Here is a 23976-nt window from a genome sequence, read left to right on the forward strand (position 1 = left end):
AAAAATTAAGTAAAAAAAAAACAAAAAAACGAATATTCGTAATTACGAATATATAGTGCTATATTCGCGAATATTCGCGAATTCGCGAATATGCTATATTCGCGAATAAAATTCGCATAGCGAATATTCGCGAGCAACACTACTCTTCAGAGCAACAATATTCACGACCCTTATGCGGTAGAAAAAAATATATATATACCTGTTATTCCTGCCACGTCTGCAGGGGGATACACTGTGCAATTATTGTTACTGACACGTTTTCAGAGCAATAATATCGCAACCTTTATGCAGTAGTATATCTGTTATGCCTACCCCGCCTGCAGGGGGGTGCACTGTGCATTGTTGCTACTGACACCTCTTTAGAGCAACAAAATCACAAATTTTATGTGGTAGTAGACTTGTTATGCCTGCCACGTCTGCAGGGGGATGCACTGCACAATAATTGTTACTGACTCCTTTTCAGAGCAATAATATCACGACCTACATGCAGTAGTATAACTGTTATGCCTGCCACTTCTGCAGGGAGATGCAGTGCGTATTGGCTACGGTCATGTTTCAGAGCAATAATATCAAGGCTCTTAGGTGGTAGTATTTTTGTTGTGCCTGACACGTCTGCAGGGGGATGTACTGCATAATTATTGTACCTGACACATTTTCAGAGCTATAATACCACTACTCATAGGAGGTAGTATATCTGCTATGTCTGCCACGTCTGCAGGGTCAAGCACTGAGTAATTATTGTTACTGACACGCCTTCAGAGTAATTCTGTACTATTCTTCAAGGTCAGGTGTTTGGACAAGGAAAGTGATAATTGTTTTCTCGATTACTGCCAGGTTTTTTGGCCCTATATAGGCATGCCCACGGTCGCGGTTTCGGACACACTTCTGACCGCTGTAAGTATGGTATTATTATTCTTGCTATTATTGTTATATTAAACAGTATTGGTCATTATTATTATTATTATTATTAATGGTGTAATTTGTAGTGTTATTATTAGTAGTATTATTATGTTATTATTTTTACGCTTATCGACATTACGGTATTGTTATTATGGATATTATTGTTACTGTCATTATTGTTATTTTCATTACAGCCGTTATCATTATGACCATATCCTTATCCCTGTTTATAGTTATTAACATTATTTTGTGTTATTGTTATTGTAGTGATTAGTCTCAGGCAGCCTGTCCATGTTGCAGCCTCGACCACAAGTGGAAGCCTGTTAAGACTTTTGTGGTAGGGGCGTGAGACTAACTAAGAGTTTGTGGTAGGGGCGTGAGAGTATTTAACGCCCCACTGCATACAGGTCAGGGCATGAAGGGAGTTTGGCAACATCCCGCCCAACCCTCCCTTATATTATCATTCTCAATCTGGATATGCCCTCTATAGGCATGCCCACGGTCGCAGTTTCGGGCACACTTCTGACCGCTGTAAGTATAGTATTATTCTTGCTATTATTGTTATATTCAATAGTATTTGAAATTATTATTATTGGTGTCATTTGTAGTGTTCTTATTAATATTATGTTATTGTTACGCTTATCGTCATTACGGTATCGTTATTACGGTTATTATTGTTACTGTCATCATTATTGTGGTTATCGTTATGGTTGTGGTTATTATTATGACCGTATCGTTATTAGTGTTGCTCGCCAATATTCGCAATGCAAATTTTATTCGCGAATATCGCATATTCGCGAATATTCACGAATATAGCACTGTATATTCGTAATTACGAATATTCATTTATTTAATTTTTTTATCACAGTACACATCACAGTGATCATCCCTCTCTGCTTCCAGCTTGTGTGGTGTAAAGAAGGCTGTAATACTACTGTGTGAGACTGGCGTGCAAATTTTTGCCTATGGTAATTAATGTATATGATAATTTTCGCATATGCTAATTTTCGCATACGCGAACACTTCGCATATGCGAAAATAAAATGCGAATATTACGAATATGCGAATTTAGCGAATATATGACGAATATTCGTCAATATATTTGCGAATATTCGCGAATTCGAATATGGCCTATGCCGCTCAACACTAATCGTTATCCGTGTTTATAGTTATTACCATTATTTTGTGTTATTGTCATTGTAGTGATTAGTCTCAGGCAGCCTGTTCGCGATGTAGCCTCAACCACGAACTCAGCGTGTGACGTTTTCTGCTGCATCTCCTCCCGGCTGCCGCTCTACCCTGCCCCTCCATGAATATGGTAATCACAACATGGCTGCCACAAAGCAGGTTAGAGAAATCGCCAGTCAACAGAAAGCAGTGAGAATCCCAAACTTCCGGCCAGCAACAAAGAGGTCACAAAAGAACAGCTACAAAGACAACAGACCATCTAAAATGTGCAGGTAAGCACAACTCCCTGCAAGGCACAATATACATGGAAAACCCTCAGCAGTGGAGTACCCCTTTAATATATTGTATTGATACTTTCATTGCTCATAATCCTTTTTCTGATAGACTGTACAATAATATATATTTGTGCTCGGGGCCACAAATAGCGAGCCTACCTACTTAATACTAACTCGACTATGGCTAGGCAGTCTGAACTGTGCCATATACTGCCGCGTAAGGGTACACCTTGTAAAATAAGAGGGCATACCTTAGAAGAAGTAAAAGAAAAGAAGGGAGGGCAGGGTGGGACAACGCGAGAGCCGCGGCGCACTGAACACAGGGAGCCGCGGCTTTTAAGCGCAAGTACCGCCCCTCCCACAAACACAGGTTAAGTGACTCAGTCAATTAACCTTCGCACTTGTGCTCGGGGCCACAAATAGCGAGCCTACCTACTTAATACTAACTCGACTATGGCTAGGCAGTCTGAACTGTGCCATATACTGCCGCGTAAGGGTACACCTTGTAAAATAAGAGGGCAAAACTCACACCAAACAGGCAACTCAGAAATCAAAACAAGCTTTATTAGTAATTACAACACAAGCGATTCAAAAGCACACTGCATCTCCAATTTCGGGTTTGGAACATAACGTATGTACGCACTGGACTTCCAGCGACCTAACTTCCTGATAACATGAGCAGGAACACCATGACGAGAGGCAGACGCGGCTGCCCCTATGCGTAGAGAATGACCGGATATGACCGAAGCATCATGGCCTAAGGACTTAACTAAAACACGTAAATAACGAACAAAAACTGAGGAAGTAAGAGCAATGTTATTAAACAACAACAAAGGACATTCTGGACTGTCATGAACACGAAGAGCAAGTAACGAGTTAAAGACCAGGACCGGACACCATTTGTGAGAGGTTTTAAAATATTTGACGTGCACCTTCTGACCGGGAAGTGATGTCTTAGTGTCGTTCAGAACGAGAGTGAAATGATCCATGGCTCGCTGCAATTGCCCCAACTTGAGAAATGGAGTGGTACTAGTTCTACTCGTGAACTCGCCCGGCCTCAGAAAGCCATAGAAACCTAAGAAGAGGGCTGCTTTTAGCGTTAAACTATTACCTAAACCAAACGGGGAGTGATCCAGGGCATCTGCCAGCTCCCTAAACAGCGACCCCGAGATGGGCTGCCGGCCTGGCGGCTTTGGTACTCTACTTTTGGCAACCCCCTTAAGGGCAGCCTTAACTGCATGCATGGTAAACAATGATGCCCGATCCGGGAACTTCAAAGTAACAAAGTGTTGTATGCCTGCTAAATAAATCTTTATGGTGTTATATGCTAGCCGTAAGGAGGAGTGGCAAAACCCTATAAAGGCTAAAATAAAAGATACTGAAAGGACATCGTTATGCGGGTGAGACTGACAGAACTTAGTAAACAGATTAAAGGCCGTACGGTAAACTTTCTGAGTGTTACGGGAAAGTGAACTATTAATCAAGTCCTGACCTACAGACAAATAGGCATTTAATTCAAAACCAAATCGTGGAACGCTGGAACCATGCATCCTGATGGATCGGCCTCTGGCATTACCTGGAAGAAAAGTGCAAAATTGAGCCTAGACAGTGCATCAGCAGCCATGTTCCTAACACCATCTATATGAGCACTAGAGAAGTGAAAATTATGTAACAAAGATAACCATACCAGTTTACGCATCAAAGACATGACCTGAGGGGACGAGGATCTACCTTTAAGCAGAATATACACCGTAGCTTCATTATCAGAAACAAACAGTACTGACTTCCTAAACCATAGGTGACCCCACACACTGGCAGCTGCAACTATAGGGTACAACTCAAACAATGCTGAGGACCTGCTAAAACCCGGAGACTGAAATACCTCAATTGGCCAAGCACTGGCCAACCAATGATTCTCCCAAATGGCTGCAAAACCCACTGAGGAGGAAGCATCGGAAAAAACTAAAGGAGAAGCATTATCGATACCAGGGGTGAAAAAGGATACCCCATTCCAGTTAGTCAAAAATGTATGCCACATAGCAAAATCGGCAATCGCTTGTTTATCAAATATGACTACGTCGTTTTGGCCAGGCACAGAATTCATAGCGTCTAACAACCTGGAAACAAAACTCCTACCCTGTGGAATTACACGCATGGCAAAGTTCAGCATGCCGAGAATGGATTGCAGCTGTACCTTGGTCACACGGGGTGAATTGACAAGATCATGCATGGCCTGTCTAATACGTGAGAGCTTGTCGAGCGGTAATCGGGCTTCCCTGACCTGTGTGTCTAGAACAATACCTAAGAAAGTCAGTGACTTGCAAGGGCCCTCAACTTTTTTGTCTGACACCGGAACCGCCAGTTGCTGGAATACTGCTAACGAGGTTGTCAAGTCCCTGGGGCACACGTTACCTGGCTCAATAAAAAAAAAAAAAAAAAAAAAATCGTCCAAGTAGTGGATGACATGGGAACAATCAAACCTGTTTTCCAGGAGCCAGTGTAGGGATTGCGCAAATTTATCAAATAACCAAGGACTACTCCTGGAACCAAAAGTTAACTTAACAGCAAAATAATACTTGTCGCGCCATTTAATACCGTGCCACTTCCATAGCTGAGGCATAATAGGCAGGAGCTTAAAGGCATCGGAAATATCGATCTTAGACAGCCACGTGTCACCGCCCATGCTCAGTATGACCGCTATTGCCTCATCTATGGAAGCATATTTCAGAGAGAACTCTTCAGCGGGAATAAGAGAGTTTAAACTAGGTGTGTGTGCAGAGTAAGGGGCGGACAAATCATAAATTAAACGAAGTTTATTACTGAATTTCCCAGCCACCAACCCCAATGGACTAACTCTCCAAACGTCAAAGGGGGGCTCATCAAACGGACCAATAACAAAACCCTTGTCTATTTCAGCTTGTATCAGGGTATCAACAGCCCTAGGGTCCCTTAGAGCAGAACGTAAATTGTCACACTCATACGTAGCAGAGGGTAAAGTAATGAAACCTGTGTGGAAACCTGACCGGAATCCATTAATCAAAAACTGAACAAAACACCTATCTGGATGATCAGCAAGAAAATGTTCTAAACACAACACGTCTATCACTGCTAGTCATGCTTTCGACTTCTGTGGACAACTGGCCTTAGGATGGGCCCTGAAACAGAATGCACAGACATGTAAAAGTCTACACTGGTTATAATTGCAAGACCCAAAATTGAAATTATTGCAAATTTGAGATTTACCAAGATACTTGATGGGCCTACCTAACTTGTCAATCAAGCCCGAGTGTTTCTGATTCCTAGGCTGAAATGTGGGTGAAGACGTGCCGGGATTTACCTCGGATGAGGAATTAACAGTATTGCACCATTCAGTGGTATGGGCGATGGACTGACACCGAGAGCAAACGGGGGCTTTAAGACCTGCAAAATGATTGCAGAAAATCTCGGTGTCAACCAACGCCCAATTAACTGTATAGTTGTACTGCACTAGAGCTGCCGCCGCCTTAGCTGAAAATGACTTATGATAATCATAAAACGTGAACCCACCATATTTATGAGCTAACTCTGTGACTTTGAACAGATACATGTCAAGCTCTTCACGTCTTTCTGGCTTGACTGAGCATAAAACGTCACGATAAATGGCGAACGCCATACTGAATTCAGCTAATGTAAGCTTGCGACTTAACCTTACATCTTTTGCTTTCAGAATGACCGACACCTCACCGCAAGCAATAGTCTTGTTCTCGGAAACATCATGAGACGCAATAAGCAAGGAAGCGAGATTAACATCCTTACCATCAAGAATGTCCTTCTTCAGATTAGTCGGGATAAAATGAGCTGGCGCGACATTTGGCACGAGCATATTAAGTCCAACCGGTAACACTGAAGCCTGCGGGGTAGCAGAAACCTGAGGGGGAACGGAAGTGTGTGGAATGGCCGAAGTCAAACCCACCACTGGGGCCGGAGCGGGAGCCTCCGAACTCTTACATTCCAAGGTATCAACTCTAGAGCACAGCGAGTTAATTAACGTATGCAACTGCAAGATGGACGTATTGAGTGTCTGCATGGACACTTCTTCACTGCTAGGGCCTGCTTGATCGCAGGGTCCCGAGTGCTCAGAGACCAATAAACGATAAAGTTCCGCCTTGCGGGCAGTAGCCGGGAACGGGATGCCTTTGCGGACGAGTTCAGCCGTCAGTTTAGGAATGGTCCAGTTACGAAGAGATGGGATGCTACCCAGATCCGATGTTCTAGCGACATTGTCCAGAACAGAAGCTGCATCTTCAATGTCTGATGCGTGAGACATTTCTGAAATTAGATATACAACAATCAAATCCTGACCCAAGGGACAACCAAAAAACGAAATACACCTGTCAGAGCAAGACTAACCCGGAAATCAAAACCACTGCCACCACAGAATCGGACTAGAAAGTGAAGAGTACCGAGTGGTGACTAGACACATGCTAACAGCGTGACACGTAAAGTTACTCGTGACTAATGAACCCCTTGGCCCAAAGACGTGATGAGCAGGGGATAAAGAGCACACCCAAGGACGTGATGGGTAACGAACTAAGACATGAATACCTGGACTTCCGGAAGCCTAAAACAGACCGCACCTTGACAACTGGGTTATGACGGTCAATCTCGACACGAACAGGCGCTGGAACAACGTAGAAGCTGAAACGAGGCGAGACCACCAGGATGAACACTGCGAGCCAAAAGGAGAACCGTATGAAGAGAATGTTTACCATAACTAACCCAAAAAATGGACTGCACATACCTGTACCGAGGGTGGTAAGCCAACACGAAGTTCACGACAGCAGACGTTTAAGCCACAAGAGCGTGCGTGGACAACTGCTGAATAAACACACAGGCATATAACTTAACAACACATTGGCTAAGGCAGATCCACACGAGGACCCAAAGACGAGTTGAGTCGGTGGAAAGGCTGGAATAACGTAGAAGCTGAAGCGAGGCGAGACCACCAGAATGAACACTGCGAGTTAAAGGAGAACCGTATGAAGAGAATGTTTACCATAACTAACCCAAAAAATGGACTGCACATACCTGTACCGAGGGTGGTAAGCCAACACGAAGTTCACGACAGCAGACGTATAAGCCACAAGAGCGTGCGTGGACAACTGCTGAATAAAACACACCGGCATATAACTTAACAACACACAGGGTAGGGAAGATCCACACGAGGACCCAAAGACGAGTTGAGTCGGTGGAAAGGACATGAACCGAGCCCCAAAGGGCGAGTTGGGGGAAGAGAAAACAACTTGCATAAACATAAATATTTTTTTTTTTTTTTTTTTTTAAATTAACACCTATATACATATATGCAAAATTCCAAATATACCCTTTCATCTCTTTTACCTAAAAACGACCGGGCCAAGGACAGCGAAGTAGCGTAAAGATGAACTTTGAGCCTACAGCCACACAGCATTACTGAGCTAGTAAGACAATAGTCTAATGAAGGAGGTAGAACGTGAAAACAAGAACAAGGGCAAGGGTAAACCCACCACATAACTAAACAGGTACAGGTGTGGATCAACACCTACAAGGCGCTTAGTGAGGCTATGACGAAGGATTTAGCTAGTAACACGACAAAAACACTTAACCAGGTAAAAGAGTAACCATAGGAGCACAGGAACAACAGAACAGCAGCGCACATTGAAGACCATGCTACAAGCCAAGCAAACTAATTTAGGAACAACCGCCTTATTCACTACCACAACAAGTTAGAGTAAAACTGTACCAAACAACGAGCAAAGTAAATAACTACGACTAGCAATAAATATCATGAAGCAATAAATACCATGAAGACAGAGGCGAAACAGCGGAAGGCAAATAGACCATGTGAGAACAGAATTATAGTACCAGACAATAGCGGAGCATATAATGGTAGTGTATCAGCAGCATATGCAACAGACTCATGAGTTAAAACATGACTAATACGGACCAATGTATGCGGCCGAAGTGTAGATACGAGAAGCAATAGTGTAAAACACATGGAATATGAAACAGATTAGGTATATGAGAAGCAACTGCGGAACAAACGCGTCAACCAGTGAAATAAACAGCAGGGACATCTGTGACACATTAATGAAGCGTGACCAGTAGACAACGAGTACTGACACTAAGACTAACACCTGGAACTACAAGACTATAATACCTACAGTATATAAACAAGCACCCATCATGCAGAGCTGAGCCGCAGGAACAGCTGTGACACATTAAAGAAGCGTCCTGACCAGTAGACAACGTGTACTGACACTAAGACTAACACCTGGAACTACAAGACTATAATACCTACAGTATGCAAACAAGCACCCAGCATGCAGAGCTGAGCCGCAGGAGGTGTGTAACGAACTAGCTGCCGGCTGAGACTGGCGACCGAATAAGAAAGTCGGCATGCGTAAGGCAGCGGAACGGGACGGGAGAATACTGCGGAGCTCCGAAGGACATATGCTCTGCAAGGTAACTCCCGCTGTCACTTCCCCCAGCCAGCACCAAACATCTGAAAAGAAACCCCCCGACATGCGCCGGGAGCGCACAACGTAGCTCAGCAGCCCGCTACGGCTGCTGAACAACAACACCAACATGCTAAAGGCAGGGCACGGGGGACTCATACGAGACACGTGCCCCCCGGACTCCTGCAGTCACTCTCCGGACCTTAACTAACCTGAAATGACGTGCGCACAGGAACGAACACGAGGCTGGAGAGACTCCCCACGGCGTCTGACGTCACGGACTCCAAACAACGCGAGAGCCGCGGCGCACTGAACACAGGGAGCCGCGGCTTTTAAGCGCAAGTACCGCCCCTCCCACAAACACAGGTTAAGTGACTCAGTCAATTAACCTTCGCACATATATATATATATATATATATATTTATATATATATATATATATATATATATATATTGTTCCTTTTCTCTCTTATCTTTTTAAGTATTGTGTTATACATATTACCACATTCAGTTACTGTATTCAATCATACCACTGCTTATTTTCTTCCCTTATCACTCTTTCCCCCTTCATTACCTGTTTCCAACAGCTATTTTCCTTCTATTACCAGTCCTCACACCATTTCCTTTACTCCGTTATGCTCTGGACCCAGACATATTGCTCCCGTGTGACACAGATTCTTTCCCATATTCTCGCGATATCGCGGCTCAGTTGGTGATCAACTGAGCCGCTCTCGCTCCCGCTCTCTTCAAATTACTGTCAGACAAGGCCAGTCCTTTCAGCTGCATACACCTCTCCATCACCTCTCAATACTTGTATTTCTATTCATTTCCTTATATTTGTGTCCTTTTCAGGACAATTTATTCACTAAACGCCTTCCTATTAATTGTTTCTTCCTTTTACCTCACATACATTTTTTCAATTACTATTAATTACTCCCATTATTAATATTAACTTATACAAATATATTAACCAAGTGCAAACAAAAGATTGCGAATATGTGTCAAGTGACCAAATACAGGGCATTGTGGATCAGTCTGTTGCTAGATCAGTGCAATTTTCTATGAATACTACTATGACTAGTATGCAGTATACTGTAGCTCTGCAGTATATCTGTTGCTAGAACCATATCTCAGTCCTTCGCTCACAGGCACTTCAGCTGCACAACAGATTTCAGAGTCACACATTGAAGAGGCAATCCATTACTGGCGACCCAGTCCCCTCCAAACATAACAAAACCATTCCCATGTTGGTTGGTCAGGAAATTATTGAAGGCGAGCATCCATTCTGCAGCCATACTTTAGGTGCCTTACAGTTGCACCCTTTACCTTCCACCCGTGAGGAGGAACAGCACCAGTGGGTTCATAAGGCCTCCAAATGCTCTAAACCAAATTCCTTTGAGGAATATTCTGAGGGCAGTACTAATAATGTAGATGAATCCACACTTCAAGAATATGCTATATTAGATAGCACAGGGATCCCATATTTTGATCCGGCTAATATTAAACACCCGAGATCAGGGGAGTGGATCCCCTACCCACATGTGGATCACATGTTGATAGAAAGTCTCTTAACAAATTACAGGTGAAATGCCCAAGACCAACATTATCTTCTAATGCAGCATCTACACCGGAATTGGATCCCATCCTCATTAAATATCTACAAAATTCGGGTAAAAATCCCAAAAAGGGCATAGATCGGTCATATAAGGCCTGCCAAGATAAGGTCCTAGACCTTTTAGGCCCTTTAACAAATATTTTAGATATATCTAAAGAGGCTGTTACCTCCGGTAATCTCATTGATGTTCACACCCTTAGGGGTTGGGCACAACGCACCACATGTATATTTGGCAATGCCAAAAAAGTTCTCTCTACTGAAAGGAGATGCTCAATAGTGTTGCTCGCGAATATTCGCAATACGAATTTTATTCGCGAATATCGCATATTCGCAAATTTGCGAATATTCGCGAATATAGCACTATATATTTGTAATTCCGAATATTCTTTTTTTTTTCACAGTACACATAACAGTGATCATCCCTCTCTGCTTCCAGCTTGTGTGGTGTAATGAAGGCTCTAATACTACTGTGTGAGACTGGTGTACGAATTTTCGCATGCGCGAATATTTGCATATGCGAAAATAAACGCGAATATTCGCGAATATATGACGAATATTCGTCCATATATTCGCGAATATTCGCGAATTCGAATATGGCCTATGCCGCTCAACACTAATGCTCAATACTTAAAAAACTGGACCCCCAGTTGACTCACTTAGCCTCTACTGAGTCTTCCAGTCCTACAGACTGTCTCCTATTTGGCGACCAATTTATAAAAGAAATTAAGTACGTTGGCCTCTTTTCTTCACTTGATAAAGCGCAAACTTCACTTAAAAAAGTATTCTCCAATAACATTTTTTGGAAAGGCCGGGGGAAGTAGAGGCCGTTTCCTGGCCGAGCCTCACAATACAGGCCCCAATACAGAGGTCCTCCTCAACCAGAGAGACCAACAGTCAGTGCTCCCACAACCCTTTATGCCTTATAGGGGACATCCCTGGAGGGCTAGAGGCCAGAGAGGTTCAACCCATTCCAGACCATACTCAGGTAAGTCTTCCTTCTCTGGTTTCTTTCCATCCTCCAGTTGGCGGAAGGATCATTAATTTTTTCCAAAATTGGCAGTTGATATCTTCTAACCAATGGATCCTCAATACTGTTATGGGGAATCAGATAGAGTTTATGACCGAACCCATTCAGTCTCTCCTTCCTCACCCCATACGATTTTTCAAACAAGGCTCAATTCTGATAAATTCAGAAATAAAAGAATTATATGCAAGAAATGCAATTATGCAAGTTCCCATGAACACCACAGGTTTCATCAGCAACCTCTTTCTAGTAAAAAAAAAGAAAGACAGCGGTCACAAACCTGTTATCAATTTAAAGGGGTATTCCGGGCAAAACCTTTTTTTATATATATCAACTGGCTCCGGAAAGTTAAACAGATTTGGAAATTACTTCTATTAAAAAAAACTTAATCCTTCCAATAGTTATTAGCTTCTGAAGTTATCTGTCTAACTGCTCAATGATGATGTCACATCCCTGTGCATGATGGGAGAATATCCCCATAGGAACTGCACAGCTCCCGGGACATGAGTCATCAGAGAGCAGTTAGACAGAAAACAACAACTCAATTTCAGAAGCTAATAACTATTGGAAGGATTAAGATTTTTTAATATAAGTAATTTACAAATCTGTTTAACTTTCCGGAGCCAGTTGATATATAAAAAAATGTTTTGGCCTGGAATACCCCTTTAAGAATATTAAACAATTATGTTCATTACCGCCATTTTCAAGATGGAAGGCATTCACCTTCTAAGGGATCTCTTATTGAAAGAGGATTGGTTGATAAAAGTCGACCTCAAAGATGCCTATCTATCTGACCCTATTAATCACACCTCTCAACCTTATCTCCAATTCGTTTGGAATGAACAGAAATGGCAATGCACCTGCATACCTGCCGGTCTTTCATCAGCTCCATGGTGCTTCACAAAACCGATTAAACCGGTTATAGCCGCTCTTTGCTCTCGAGGAGTGCGCCTTATCATATACGTAGACAACAGCCTCATCATGGCATCTTCAAAGCGTCTAGCATATCTCCACATGAATTGGACTTCATCTCTTCTCTCAGACTTGGTTTTATAATAAACCAAGAGAAATCTATCCTCTTTCCCTCTCAGGAGATCGAATTTTGAGGATTCTTGAAAAACACTCAGACTACCTTACTGGGTCTTCCATTAAATAAATTAAAAACAATCAGGAAGGAGATATCATTACGTGCAATAGCTCGCATTGTGGGTCTCTTATCAGCTTCCATTCAAGAGATCTTCTCAGCTCCACTACACTACAGAGCTCTTCAGAGATCGAAAATCCAACATTTACCAGAAGGATTAGGGTATTCAGATGAAATACCGCTTTCATCGGAAGCCAGAGAGGAACTCATATGGTGGCTTCATCACATTCAGGAATGGAATGGAAAAGCAATTTTCAATTCCAATCCAGAGCTTATCCTGGAATCGGATGCGAATCTCATCGGTTGGGGAGCTTGATGTGGATCCCTTTCAACAGGGGGCAAATGGTCCTCCTCAGAATCTCATCTACACATCGATGGCCTGGAACTACTAGCAGGCTTCTTTGCTTTAAAAAGCTTTGCAAAAGAAACATCTCAGATATGTATTCTGATTCATATGGACAATATTCCAGCGGTCCAATATATAAATTAGGAGGGACACAATCGGAACTTCTTTCCAATATTGCCAAAGATCTTTGGCATTTTTGCATGGACAGGGAAATTACCCTGAAAGCAGAGTAGCTTCCAGGTCTTACCAATACTAAACTAGAGCTTATTTTCAAACTGTCTAACATGCTTGTACATGGCCCCACCAAATAGCATATAAATCTTACAGAAAACTGTGGAATAGTTACAGAAATAAAACTTAAATGGGCACTGTCAGATATGAAAACTTTGATATGTTGTAAAACATGCAAAACCAATAGGTTTTGCAATTGCTTTCATTAACCCCTTAACGACGCAGGACGTATATTTACGTCCTGCGCCAGCTCCCACGATATGAAGCGGGATCGCGCCGCGGCTAATACCGTGGCTAATACCACACATCGCCGATCGCGGCGATGTGCGGTATTAACCCTTTAGAAGCGGCAGTCAAAGCTGACCGCCGCTTCTAAAGCGAAAGTGACTCGGCTGCTCAGTGGGGCTGTTCGGGACCGCCGCAGTGAAATCGCGGCATCCCGAACAGCTTACAGGACACCGGGAGGGCCCTTACCTGCCTCCACGGTGTCCGATCGGCGTATGACTGCTCCGTTCCTGAGATCCAGGCAGGAGCAGTCAAGCGCCGATAACACTGATCACAGGCGTGTTAATACACGCCTGTGATCTGTGTAAAAGATCAGTGTGTGCAGTGTTATAGGTCCCATATAAAGGTCATTTAACCCCTTCCCTAATATAAGTTTGAATCACCCCCCTTTTCCCATAAAAAAAATAAAACAGTGCAAAAAAATATAAAAATAAACATATGTGGTATCGCCGCATGCGTAAATGTCCGAACTATAAAAATATATCATTAATTAAACTGCACGGTCAATGGCGTACGCGCAAAAAAATTCCAAAGTCATAAAAAGCGCATTTTTGGTCACTTTTTATACCATTAAAAAATGAATAAAAAGTGAGCAAAAAGTCAGATCAAAACAAAAATCATACCGATAAAAACTTCAGATCACGGCGCAAAAAATTAGTCCTCATACCGCCCTGTACGTGGAAAAATAAAAAAGTTATAGGGGTCAGAAGATGACATTTTTAAACGTATACATTTTCCTGCATGTAGTTATGATTTTTTCCAGAAGTGCAACAAAATCAAACCTATATAAGTAGGGTATCATTTTAACCATATGGACCTACAGAATAATGATAAGGTATAATTTTTACCTAAATATGCACTGCGTAGAAACGGAAGCCCCCAAAAGTTACAAAATGGCGTTTTTTCTTTGATTTTGTCGCACAATGATTTTTTTTTCCGTTTCGCCGTGCATTTTTGGGTAAAATGACTAATGTCACTGCAAAGTAGAATTGGCGACACAAAAAATAAGCCACAATATGGATTTTTAGGTGGAAAATTGAAAGGGTTATGATTTTTAAAAGGTAAGGAGGAAAAAACGAAAGTGCAAAAACTGAAAAACCCTGAGTCCTTAAGGGGTTAAAAATGTTTCAGTATTTCATTCTGAAAAAGCCAGTCAAAGAACTGCCCTTCCCCCCTGCCTCCTGGCATACATACCAGTCCTGCTATGTCCACTTGTCATCATCTACGTCATGGACCCACTTCATGATTGACAGGTCTGCAGGTCTAAAGTTGCTGCTTGTGGGCTCCTGTGGAGAGAAGGGGGGGGGGGAGGGGCAGAAGCACAGCTGTCATTACTGAGCAGACAGAAGACTGATTGGAGGATTTCTTTGTTTAAAAAGTAAGTGTCCCTGCATGTATATATGTGTGTGTGTGGATATATATGTATGTGTAAATATCTGTGAATATATGAAGTGAATGTGTGTGTGTTACAGGGGGACTACAATCATATGCTTCCAGCTTTTGCAAAACTACAACTCCCAGCATGCCTGCACAGCCAAATGATGTGTGGGCATGCTGGGAGTTGTGGTTTTGCAACAGGTGGGTAAATTCCCAAGATCACCAATAGATTGCTAGGATGATCTCCTAACTGATATAAACTTCAAGATACACACAAGGATTGTACCTTATTTCCAAAGTAAAACAAATAAATGAATAGACCTTTACAATTCTGTATTATACAATAAAATAACCAACAATTCTTAGTTGTAATTTACGATCATATATCCTTTCCCTGCCTTAGGGTACCTTCTAAAAATGAAATATAGTTGTTATTAATACTGCTATAAAGTAGGGTAACACTGCCAAACATACACTTAATCATGCCGTACCATAGGTCCTCATATATATCATGCGTGTCATCAATATGTATGAAGTTTGAAAAAACTGGGAGTATATTTTTCCATCCCACTCAGTGTGAGATGGAGTCAGATCAATCTCAGAATACACAAGGGTTAAGTTCTTCTTCGCAAGCAATAACATTTATAAATCAAAAATAACAAGTAAAGCACAAAGCCTCATTCAAGCCTACTGGGGCTATTGAGTTTAGTCTATAGATCCACTTACATTCAATCTGTAGTAAATTCTTGTCCCAATTCCCTCCATCTGGGTCCTTGGGTACGACCTGTATACTTGTGAATTTCACACTTTTGGGATCTCCACCATGTTTCTGATGTATATGTCTCCGAGAATCCTTCTGCATTTCCTGAATCTCCTTCTGGATCCTTTAGACAATCTTCATCCTCTGATCCTCTCACATCAACTTCCACTAGACGCATGGCTAATTTCAAATTACCATTGATTCAGAATTTTCATTATCAACTAGAAATATCCTTGCAGAAGCCTGGGCTCCGGGTACCAGAACTGCTTACCGGTCAGCCTGGAAACTTGGGGCTGATTGGTGTACTCAACAAAACCTGCATCCCCTACAGGCATCTAGTTCCCACATACTAAATTTCCTATCAGCATCTTTTGACGCTGGTAAAGCCTATCGGACCCTGAACCTATATCGTTTTGCTATTTGATTCTGTCATCAACCCATTGATTTGATTCCAATTGGTAAACATCCCCTTATCTGCAAACTTTTAAAAGGCATTAGTTTTAAATGTCCACCTTTACCCAAATATCAATCCACTTGGGACGTTAATCTTCTTCTAGATCTATTTATCTCTTGGGAAGACAATGATTCCTTATCTTTGAAACTTCTCTCTTTCAAGTTAACCACTCTTCTTTGTTTTATCTCTATCAAATGGATTTCTGATGTCAATGCCTTAGACATCACTCGTAGACATTATTCTCCTCAAGGAGTTAATTTTAATGTTCACATATACGTACAAAGCTAATTTACAAAATGTCCTTCCTTTCCCCATCAAGAAAAGTTGTGTGTGGTTCGTTGCCTTAACCCCTTAAGGACACATGACGTACTGGAACGTCATGTGTCCACTCCCGATCTATAACGCGGGGCCACGGCGTGGCCCCGCGTCATAGCGGTTCGGGCCCGGCCTCTAACAACGGCCGGGACCCGTGGCTAATAGCGCGCGGCATTGATCGCTGTGCCGCGCGCTATTAACCATTTAGACGCGGCGTTCAAAGTTGAACGCCGCGTCTAAAGTGAAACCGAAAGCATGCCGGCTAGCTCAGTGGGCTGTTCGGGATAGCCGCAGTGAAATCGCGGCATCCCGAACAGCTGACAGGACAGCGGGAGGGCCCCTACCTGCCTCCTCGCTGTCCGATCGCCGAATGACTGCTCAGTGCCTGAGATCCAGGCATGAGCAGTCATGCGGCAGAATCATCGATCACTGGTTTCTTATGAGAAACCAGTGATCAATGTAAAAGATCAGTGTGTGCAGTGTTATAGGTCCCTATGGGACCTATAACACTGCAAAAAAAAAGTGCAAAAAAAAAGTGAATAAACATCATTTAACCCCTTCCCTATTAAAAGTTTGAATCACCCCCCTTTTCCCATAAAAGAAAAAACACAGTGTAAATAAAAATAAAAATAAACATAAATGGTATCGCCGCGTGCGGAAATGTCCGAATTATAAAAATATATCATTAATTAAACCGCACGGTCAATGGCGTGCACGCAAAAAAATTCCAAAGTCCAAAATAGTGCATTTTTGGTCACTTTCTATATCATGAAAAAATGAATAAAAAGCGATCAATAAGTCCTATCAATGCAAAAATGATACCGTTAAAAACTTCAGATCACGGCGCAAAAAATGAGCCCTCATACCGCCCCATACACGGAAAAATAAAAAAGTTATAGGGGTCAGAAGATGACAATTTTAAACGTATACATTTTTCTGCATGAAGTTATGATTTTTTCCAGAAGTGCGACAAATTCAAACCTGTATAAGTAGGGTATCATTTTAATCGTATGGACCTACAGAATACATATGAGGTGTCATTTTTACCGAAAAATGTACTACGTAGAAACGGAAGCCCCCAAAAGTTACAAAATGGCGTTTTTTTTTTCAATTTTGTCTCACAATGATTTTTTTTCCCGTTTCACCGTAGATTTTTGGGCACAATGACTGACGTCATTACAAAGTAGAATTGGTGGTGCAAAAAATAAGCCATCATATGGATTTTTAGGTGCAAAATTGAAAGAGTTATGATTTTTTAAAGGCAAGGAGCAAAAAACGAAAATGCAAAAACGGAAAAACCCCCGGTCCTTAAGGGGTTAAAGCTTACGAATCAAAAATTCAATCTATTTGTCATTCATTTCAGTCTAAACTCCTTATTTCATACTGTAAACCCCACCTTCCTGTATCTTCAGCTACTCTTGCCAGATGGGTTAGACAAGTAATGTCTCTTGCTAATATTGATGTTTCTGTATTCGGTGCCCATTCCACTAGAGGTGCTGTTTCTACTAAGCTTATCCAATCAGGAGGCTCTCTCTCAGATCTACTTAAAGCAGCAAACTGGTCTTCAGAATCCACCTTTAAGACCTTCTACTTTAACCTCAACATCATGTATCTATAAATTTATGTTAATTAATGTATTATAGTATTAAATATATTACTATTACTAATATGTAGCTTTAAACATGCATAATGCGTATGTCTCCTGTCTTGATATAAAATTGGAGATTTTCCTACCCTAGGTCACGGAAAATATAGATTTTATGAAATACAGGAGACGAGCATTATCCCTCCTTATTTCCCATCCCTATATTGCTATTACTACATATTTATATTTTCTTTCAGCTTATTGACATGCTTCCGGAGTGGCTTCATCTTCATCGCATACTTCATCTATAACCAATATCTTATGGAATCCCTATATACAGGATCTTCTGGCATCTTCCTTCAACGTTGTTCCAGTTCTTCATTCACTTACCTGAATTCATGATTCATTCTCTCTTTCCTGTTGGATGCATGACGAATGTCTCTACAATCAACAATTGCTGTTTTGGACTCTAGTTTTATGCTAATGTTATGTTAATACTATTTGGTTTTTCCTTCCTATTCACATCAAAGAAAGAGGGAAATATATGTGTTGCAGTGCCTTATATAAACTAGGGTGCTTTCTCATTGGTTACCTTTCTATAGGTAGCATCCTTGGCGTCACACCTGTACCTGCAAAGTTTTTTCATATTTATTGTAAAAACGTTTTGTTTTGCTGCTATACATTCTGCAGTAAAGAAAGAATAGCATAATGCTCGTTTCCTGTCTTTCATAAAATCTATATTTTCCATCACCAAGGGTAGGACAATCTACAATTAACTTGTAATGTATGATCTTAGATGCACATTAAAAAAATTTACATTGATGAGAACATTGGGGGACATTTATCATTGCATTTAGAGCCTTTTTTTTTTTTGCTAACTCTGAGCACTTGTTTTGCGACTTTTGTGGGTAGACATAAAGTTGCAAACAGCCTTATCTAAGCTCCTTTCAGCTTTCACTTTGCAGTGGTCGGAAATTTATGAACTACGAATGTCGCACATAGGCAAAAAAAAAAAGTTGCAAACCTTTCAAAATGTCAAAAAAGTCAAAGCCAGGTCTGACCTGGATTACAAAACATACTTTCGTTAGCACTTTTAACAAGTCGTAAAAAAAAGTCTTTATTTTGAATTTGTGTTTTGCTTATGTGCTCCAAGCTTAAAACCCCCTGTGTTAGTATGATAAATATGTAGCACATAAGCAAAACTAAAGCAAAAAAAAGAAAAAAAAAAAAGACTTTAAAACTCTCTTACCAAAGACAACAATGATAAATAAATGTCCCCATTGTCTTTTGTAATTCTAGGAATATAAATAACACAAATCGGTCAATACAATTAAGATAAACATATATATACATATATATATATATATATATATATATATATATGTGTGTGTGTTTATATAACTTACCGTATTTTTCGCCGTATAAGACGCACTTTTTCTTCCCCAAAACTGGGGGGGAAAAGCTGGTGCATCTTATACGGCGAATACACGCCTATCCCGGCGGTCCCTGCGGCCATCAACAGCCGGGACCGCGGCTAATACAGGACATCACCGATCGCGGTGATGCCCTGTATTAACCCTTCAGATGCGGCGATCAAAGCTGACCGCCGCGTCTGAAGGGAAAGTGACACTAACCCGGCTGCTCAGTCGGGCTGTTTCACCGCGGCGGTCCCGAACAGCTTACAGGACCTTACCTGCCTCCTCGGTGTCTGCTCCGTACCGGGATCCCCTGCTTGGCCGGCGCTCTCCTTCGACGTCATCACGTCGTCACGCACGCTGTCCCGTCATCCAATAGGAGTGGCGTGCGTAGCGATGTGATGACGCCGACGGAGAGCTTGGATCCCGGGGAAGAAGACGTCCGGAGAGTCGGGGACACCACGGGGACGTGGCGACAGTGATGGAGCGACATCCAGGGAAGCGGTGACGGGTCCGGAGTGGCGGGAATACGTGAGTATAACCTCCTATCCAGTGGTCTTCAACCTGCGGACCTCCAAATGTTGCAGAACTACAACTCCCAGCATGCCCGGACAGCCAACGGCTGTCCGGACATCCTGGGAGTTGTAGTTTTGCAACATCTGGAGGTCCGCAGGTTGAAGACCACTGTTAAGTTCAGAATCTTTATTTTTTTAGATTTTGCACCTATAAATTGGGTGCGTCTTATGTGCCGGTGCGTCCTATAGGGCGAAAAATACGGTAATAACTGGCTATAAAATTAGCACAATAATTGTGCCCCACCAGGAGCTTCATGACCTAGGTTTCCATGACCAAGCAGGTGCATGTAAGCCAGGGGCGAATGCAGAGTCTAGTCTCGGGAGGGGCACAATCAGAGTATCATGCGGTGGTCGACCTGCCCCCTCCCACATTAGGTTGGCAGCATAGTTTCCCCCACATTAGGTTGGCAGTATGTTCCGCCACATTAGGTTGGCAGTATGGCTGTTCCGACCCCCGCAGGAAGCCACAGACGAAACACCATCTCCGTGGATCTCTATGGGATACATGGAGGGGCGTGTTGGCCACCGCTCCATGCGGGGGTCGGCACGCCCCCTTCTAGCTGTGGGGCCCTGTTCAGGAGATCGCCGGAGGTCCCATCGGTCGGTCAACCCGCGATCCAAGGGATAGGGGATAAGTTATCTTTCAATACACTATTCTTTTAAAGCCCAATAGACTTCTATGGGATTCCGCACTCCTATTCACACTTCTTAATTTCTGCATGCAGATTCCGCACTGCTTCCACACCAATTCTGCACAAAATCTGCATAAGCCAGAAACCAACCAAATTAATGCGAAAGCGGCATTGGTGCGGATGTGCCGAAATTTCTTCCGTGTGAATAGACCCTTACATCATCAAGCACAATGCCAAGTGTTGGATGGAGTGGTGTAAAGCACACCACATCTGGACTCTGGAGCAGAGGACATATGTTCTGCATGTCACAAATCATGCTTCTAAGTTTGGTGAAGGAGGAATGATAATGTGCGCTAGGTTTTCCTTAAATTTTTTTTTTGGCTTTCAGTCCATTTCTGTCCCAGCATAACTGTGCACCAAGGCACAAAAAAAGGTTCATGAAAGCATGGTTAGGTCAGCAGGTGTGGAAGAAGTTAACTGGCCTACATAGAGCCTTCGCCTTTACCCAGTGGCTTTGCGACCCGGGTTTGGGGGGTGCGGCCCGCACCGGGTGACACCAACCTAATGGGGTGACACCAAGACGCTCCGCAGCGCCCCCCAGCTACACCGACACCCCCCCGTCTGTACCCGACTGGCAGCACCCCCCAAACCCCCCCCCCCCACCTGCGCTGTGCGCCCGTCCGACAGCACCCCCCCCGCATTCACCTGCGCTGTGCGCCCGTCAGCACTAGCCCGCCCCCCCGCCCTTCATCGCCGCTGTGCGCTCATCTGTCAGCTGCCCCCCCGGCCTTCATCGCCGCTGTGCGCCCGTCCGTCAGCACCACCGCATGGGACGTCAGTGACGTCACTCGCAGTGCGCCAGGAGAGAAGGAGCGCTGCGCTGGATGGGTGAGTGTGTGTGTCAGTCTTTCTGTCTGTCGCTATCTCTGTCTGTGTGTGACTGTCTGTGTGTGACTCTGTGTATGTGTGTGTGTGTGTGAGACTCTGTGTGTGTGTATGTATGTGACTGTGTGACTCTGTGTGTGTGTGACTCTGTGTGTGTGTGTATGTGACTGTGTGTGTGTGTTGCAGGGGGACCCAGGAGCGCTACACCCCTGCCCACAATCATTTCTTGTATTGGAATTATGTAGGAGGCCTTCTGGTGTGCCAAGTATGCCTTATTTTCTCTGTGTGTGTGTGACTCTGTGTGTGTGACTGTGACTCTGTGTGTGTGTCTGTCTGTGAGTGTGTGTCTCTCTGACTGTGTGTGTGTTTGTGTGTGTCTCTCTGTGTTGTATGTGTTTTTTTTTTTTTTTTTTGGGGGGGGGGGGGTTAAACAGCGATCTAATGTGGGGAGACTTTGACCCATCGTGGGGAACCTGCAGCCTAATGTGGGGTAACTACTACCAAATGTGCGGAATCTATGCTACCTAATGTGGGGATTCTATGCTACCTAATGTGGGGAGTATATGCTACCTAATGTGGGGAAACTGCTACCTAATGTGGGGAATCTGTGCTACCAAATGTGGGGAGTCTATGCTACCTAATGTGGGGAATCTGTGCTATGGAATGTGGGGAATCTATGCTACCTAATGTGGGGAAACTGCTACCTAATGTGGGGAATCTGTGCTACCTAATGTGGGGAAATTGCTACCTAATGTGGGGGAACACGTACCAAATGTGGGGAATCTATGCTGCCTAATGTGGGGAAAATATGCTACCTAATGTGGGGGAACTGCTGCCTACCTAAAGTGGGGGAACTGCTGCCTACCTAATGCTCCCCCCTGGCAGTAGCACCCTCATCACCCACCAGCAACACCCCCCCCCCCAGCAGTAGCACCTCCATCAGCAAATCCTGATGGTGGATGATGGCGGTGCTCCTGCCAGGAGGATGATCCTGCAGATGGATGATGGGGGTGATACTGCCAGGGGGGATGGCCAGTTGCACCCTCATCATCCTCCAGCAACACCCCCCAGTAGTAGCACCCCCATCATCCCCTAGCAACACCACCAAAAAACCCCTCCCGTGGTAATAGCATCAGCTAACGGATGTTGAGGGGTGTTACAGCGGTTGTGGTATTATATTCAGAGGGTGCACTGTATGGCAACGTTAAATTCAGAGGGCGCAGTTTGTGGTAGTATTATATTCAGAGGGTACAGTGGGTGGTAGTATTATATTCAGGGGTACAGTGTGTGGCGGTATTATATTCAGGGGTACAGTATGTGGTAGATTTATATTCAGAGGGTACAGTATGTGATGGTATTATATTCAGAATGTACAGTGTGTGGTAATATTATATTCAGATGGTACAGTGTGTGGCGGTATTATATTCAAGGGTACAGTATGTGGCATATTTATATTCAGAGTGTACATTATGTGTTGGTATTATATTCAGAATGTACAGTGTGTGGTATTATTATATTCAGAGTGTACAGTATGTGTTGGTATTATATTCAGAGGGTACAGTGTGTGGCGGTATTACATTCAGGGGTACAGTATGTGGCAGATTTATATTCAGAGTGTACAGTATGTGTTGGTATTATATTCTGAGTGTACAGTATGTGTTGGTATTATATTCAGAGGGTACAGTGTGTGGCGGTATTACATTCAGGGGTACAGTATGTGGCAGATTTATATTCAGAGTGTACAGTATGTGTTGGTATTATATTCAGAATGTACAGTGTGTGGTATTATTATATTCAGTGGGTATGGTGTATGGAAGGTTTATAATCAAAGAGTATAGTGTATAGTAGTATTATATTCAGAGGGCGCAGTGGGTGGTAGTATTATATTCAGAGGGTAGAGTATGTGGTAGTATTATATTCAGTGGGTACAGTGTGTGGCGGTATTATATTCAGGGGTACAGTATGTGGCAGATTTATATTCAGAGGTACAGTACGTGGCAGATTTATATTCAGAGGGTACAGTATGTGGCAGATTTATGTTCAGAGGGCACAGTGTGTGGTAGTATTATATTCAGAGGGCGCAGTGGGTGGTAGTATTATATTCAGAGGGTATAGTATGTGGTAGTATTATATTCAGAGGGTACAGTGTGTGGCGGTATTATATTCAGGGGTACAGTATGTGGCAGATTTATATTCAGAGTGTACAGTATGTGTTGGTATTATATTCAGAATGTACAGTGTGTGGTAGTATTATATTCAGTGGGTATGGTGTATGGAAGGTTTATAATCAAAGAGTATAGTGTATAGTAGTATTATATTTAGAGGATACAGTGTCTGGCAGGTTTATAATAATACTTGTTTTCATATAGAGGATGAGAATGCGCTGACATAGTGAGGAGACGTCTGGGCGTCACATTCTGCAGAGAGAAGTTTTAGCTGGACCAGGCGGTATGTCCCATCTGAATTAGATAAGGGAAGACTATAGAGAAGACGTC

At 42.9% G+C, this 23976-nt stretch overlaps 1 protein-coding gene across 1 annotated transcript; it reads right to left on the reverse strand.

Annotated features, from left to right (window-relative positions):
* Window positions 1-5047: 5047 nt before the first annotated feature.
* Window positions 5048-7296, reverse strand: LOC130282333 (uncharacterized). Its single transcript, XM_056530460.1, has 2 exons — window positions 7144-7296; window positions 5048-7071 (listed from the first exon to the last, which is right to left on the reverse strand). The coding sequence occupies exon 2, from the start codon at window positions 6667-6669 to the stop codon at window positions 5476-5478; it is 1194 nt and encodes a 397-aa protein (XP_056386435.1). The 5' UTR covers window positions 6670-7071; window positions 7144-7296; the 3' UTR covers window positions 5048-5475.
* Between the last annotated feature and the right edge of the window lie 16680 nt (window positions 7297-23976).

Source organism: Hyla sarda, chromosome 7, assembly GCF_029499605.1.
Source record: "Hyla sarda isolate aHylSar1 chromosome 7, aHylSar1.hap1, whole genome shotgun sequence".
NCBI lineage: Eukaryota > Metazoa > Chordata > Amphibia > Anura > Hylidae > Hyla > Hyla sarda.

What these genes read in the sequence shown, in the direction of transcription:
- LOC130282333 (XM_056530460.1), bottom strand. Translation starts at nt 6,669, where the DNA reads ATGTCTCACGCATCAGACATTGAAGATGCAGCTTCTGTTCTGGACAAT.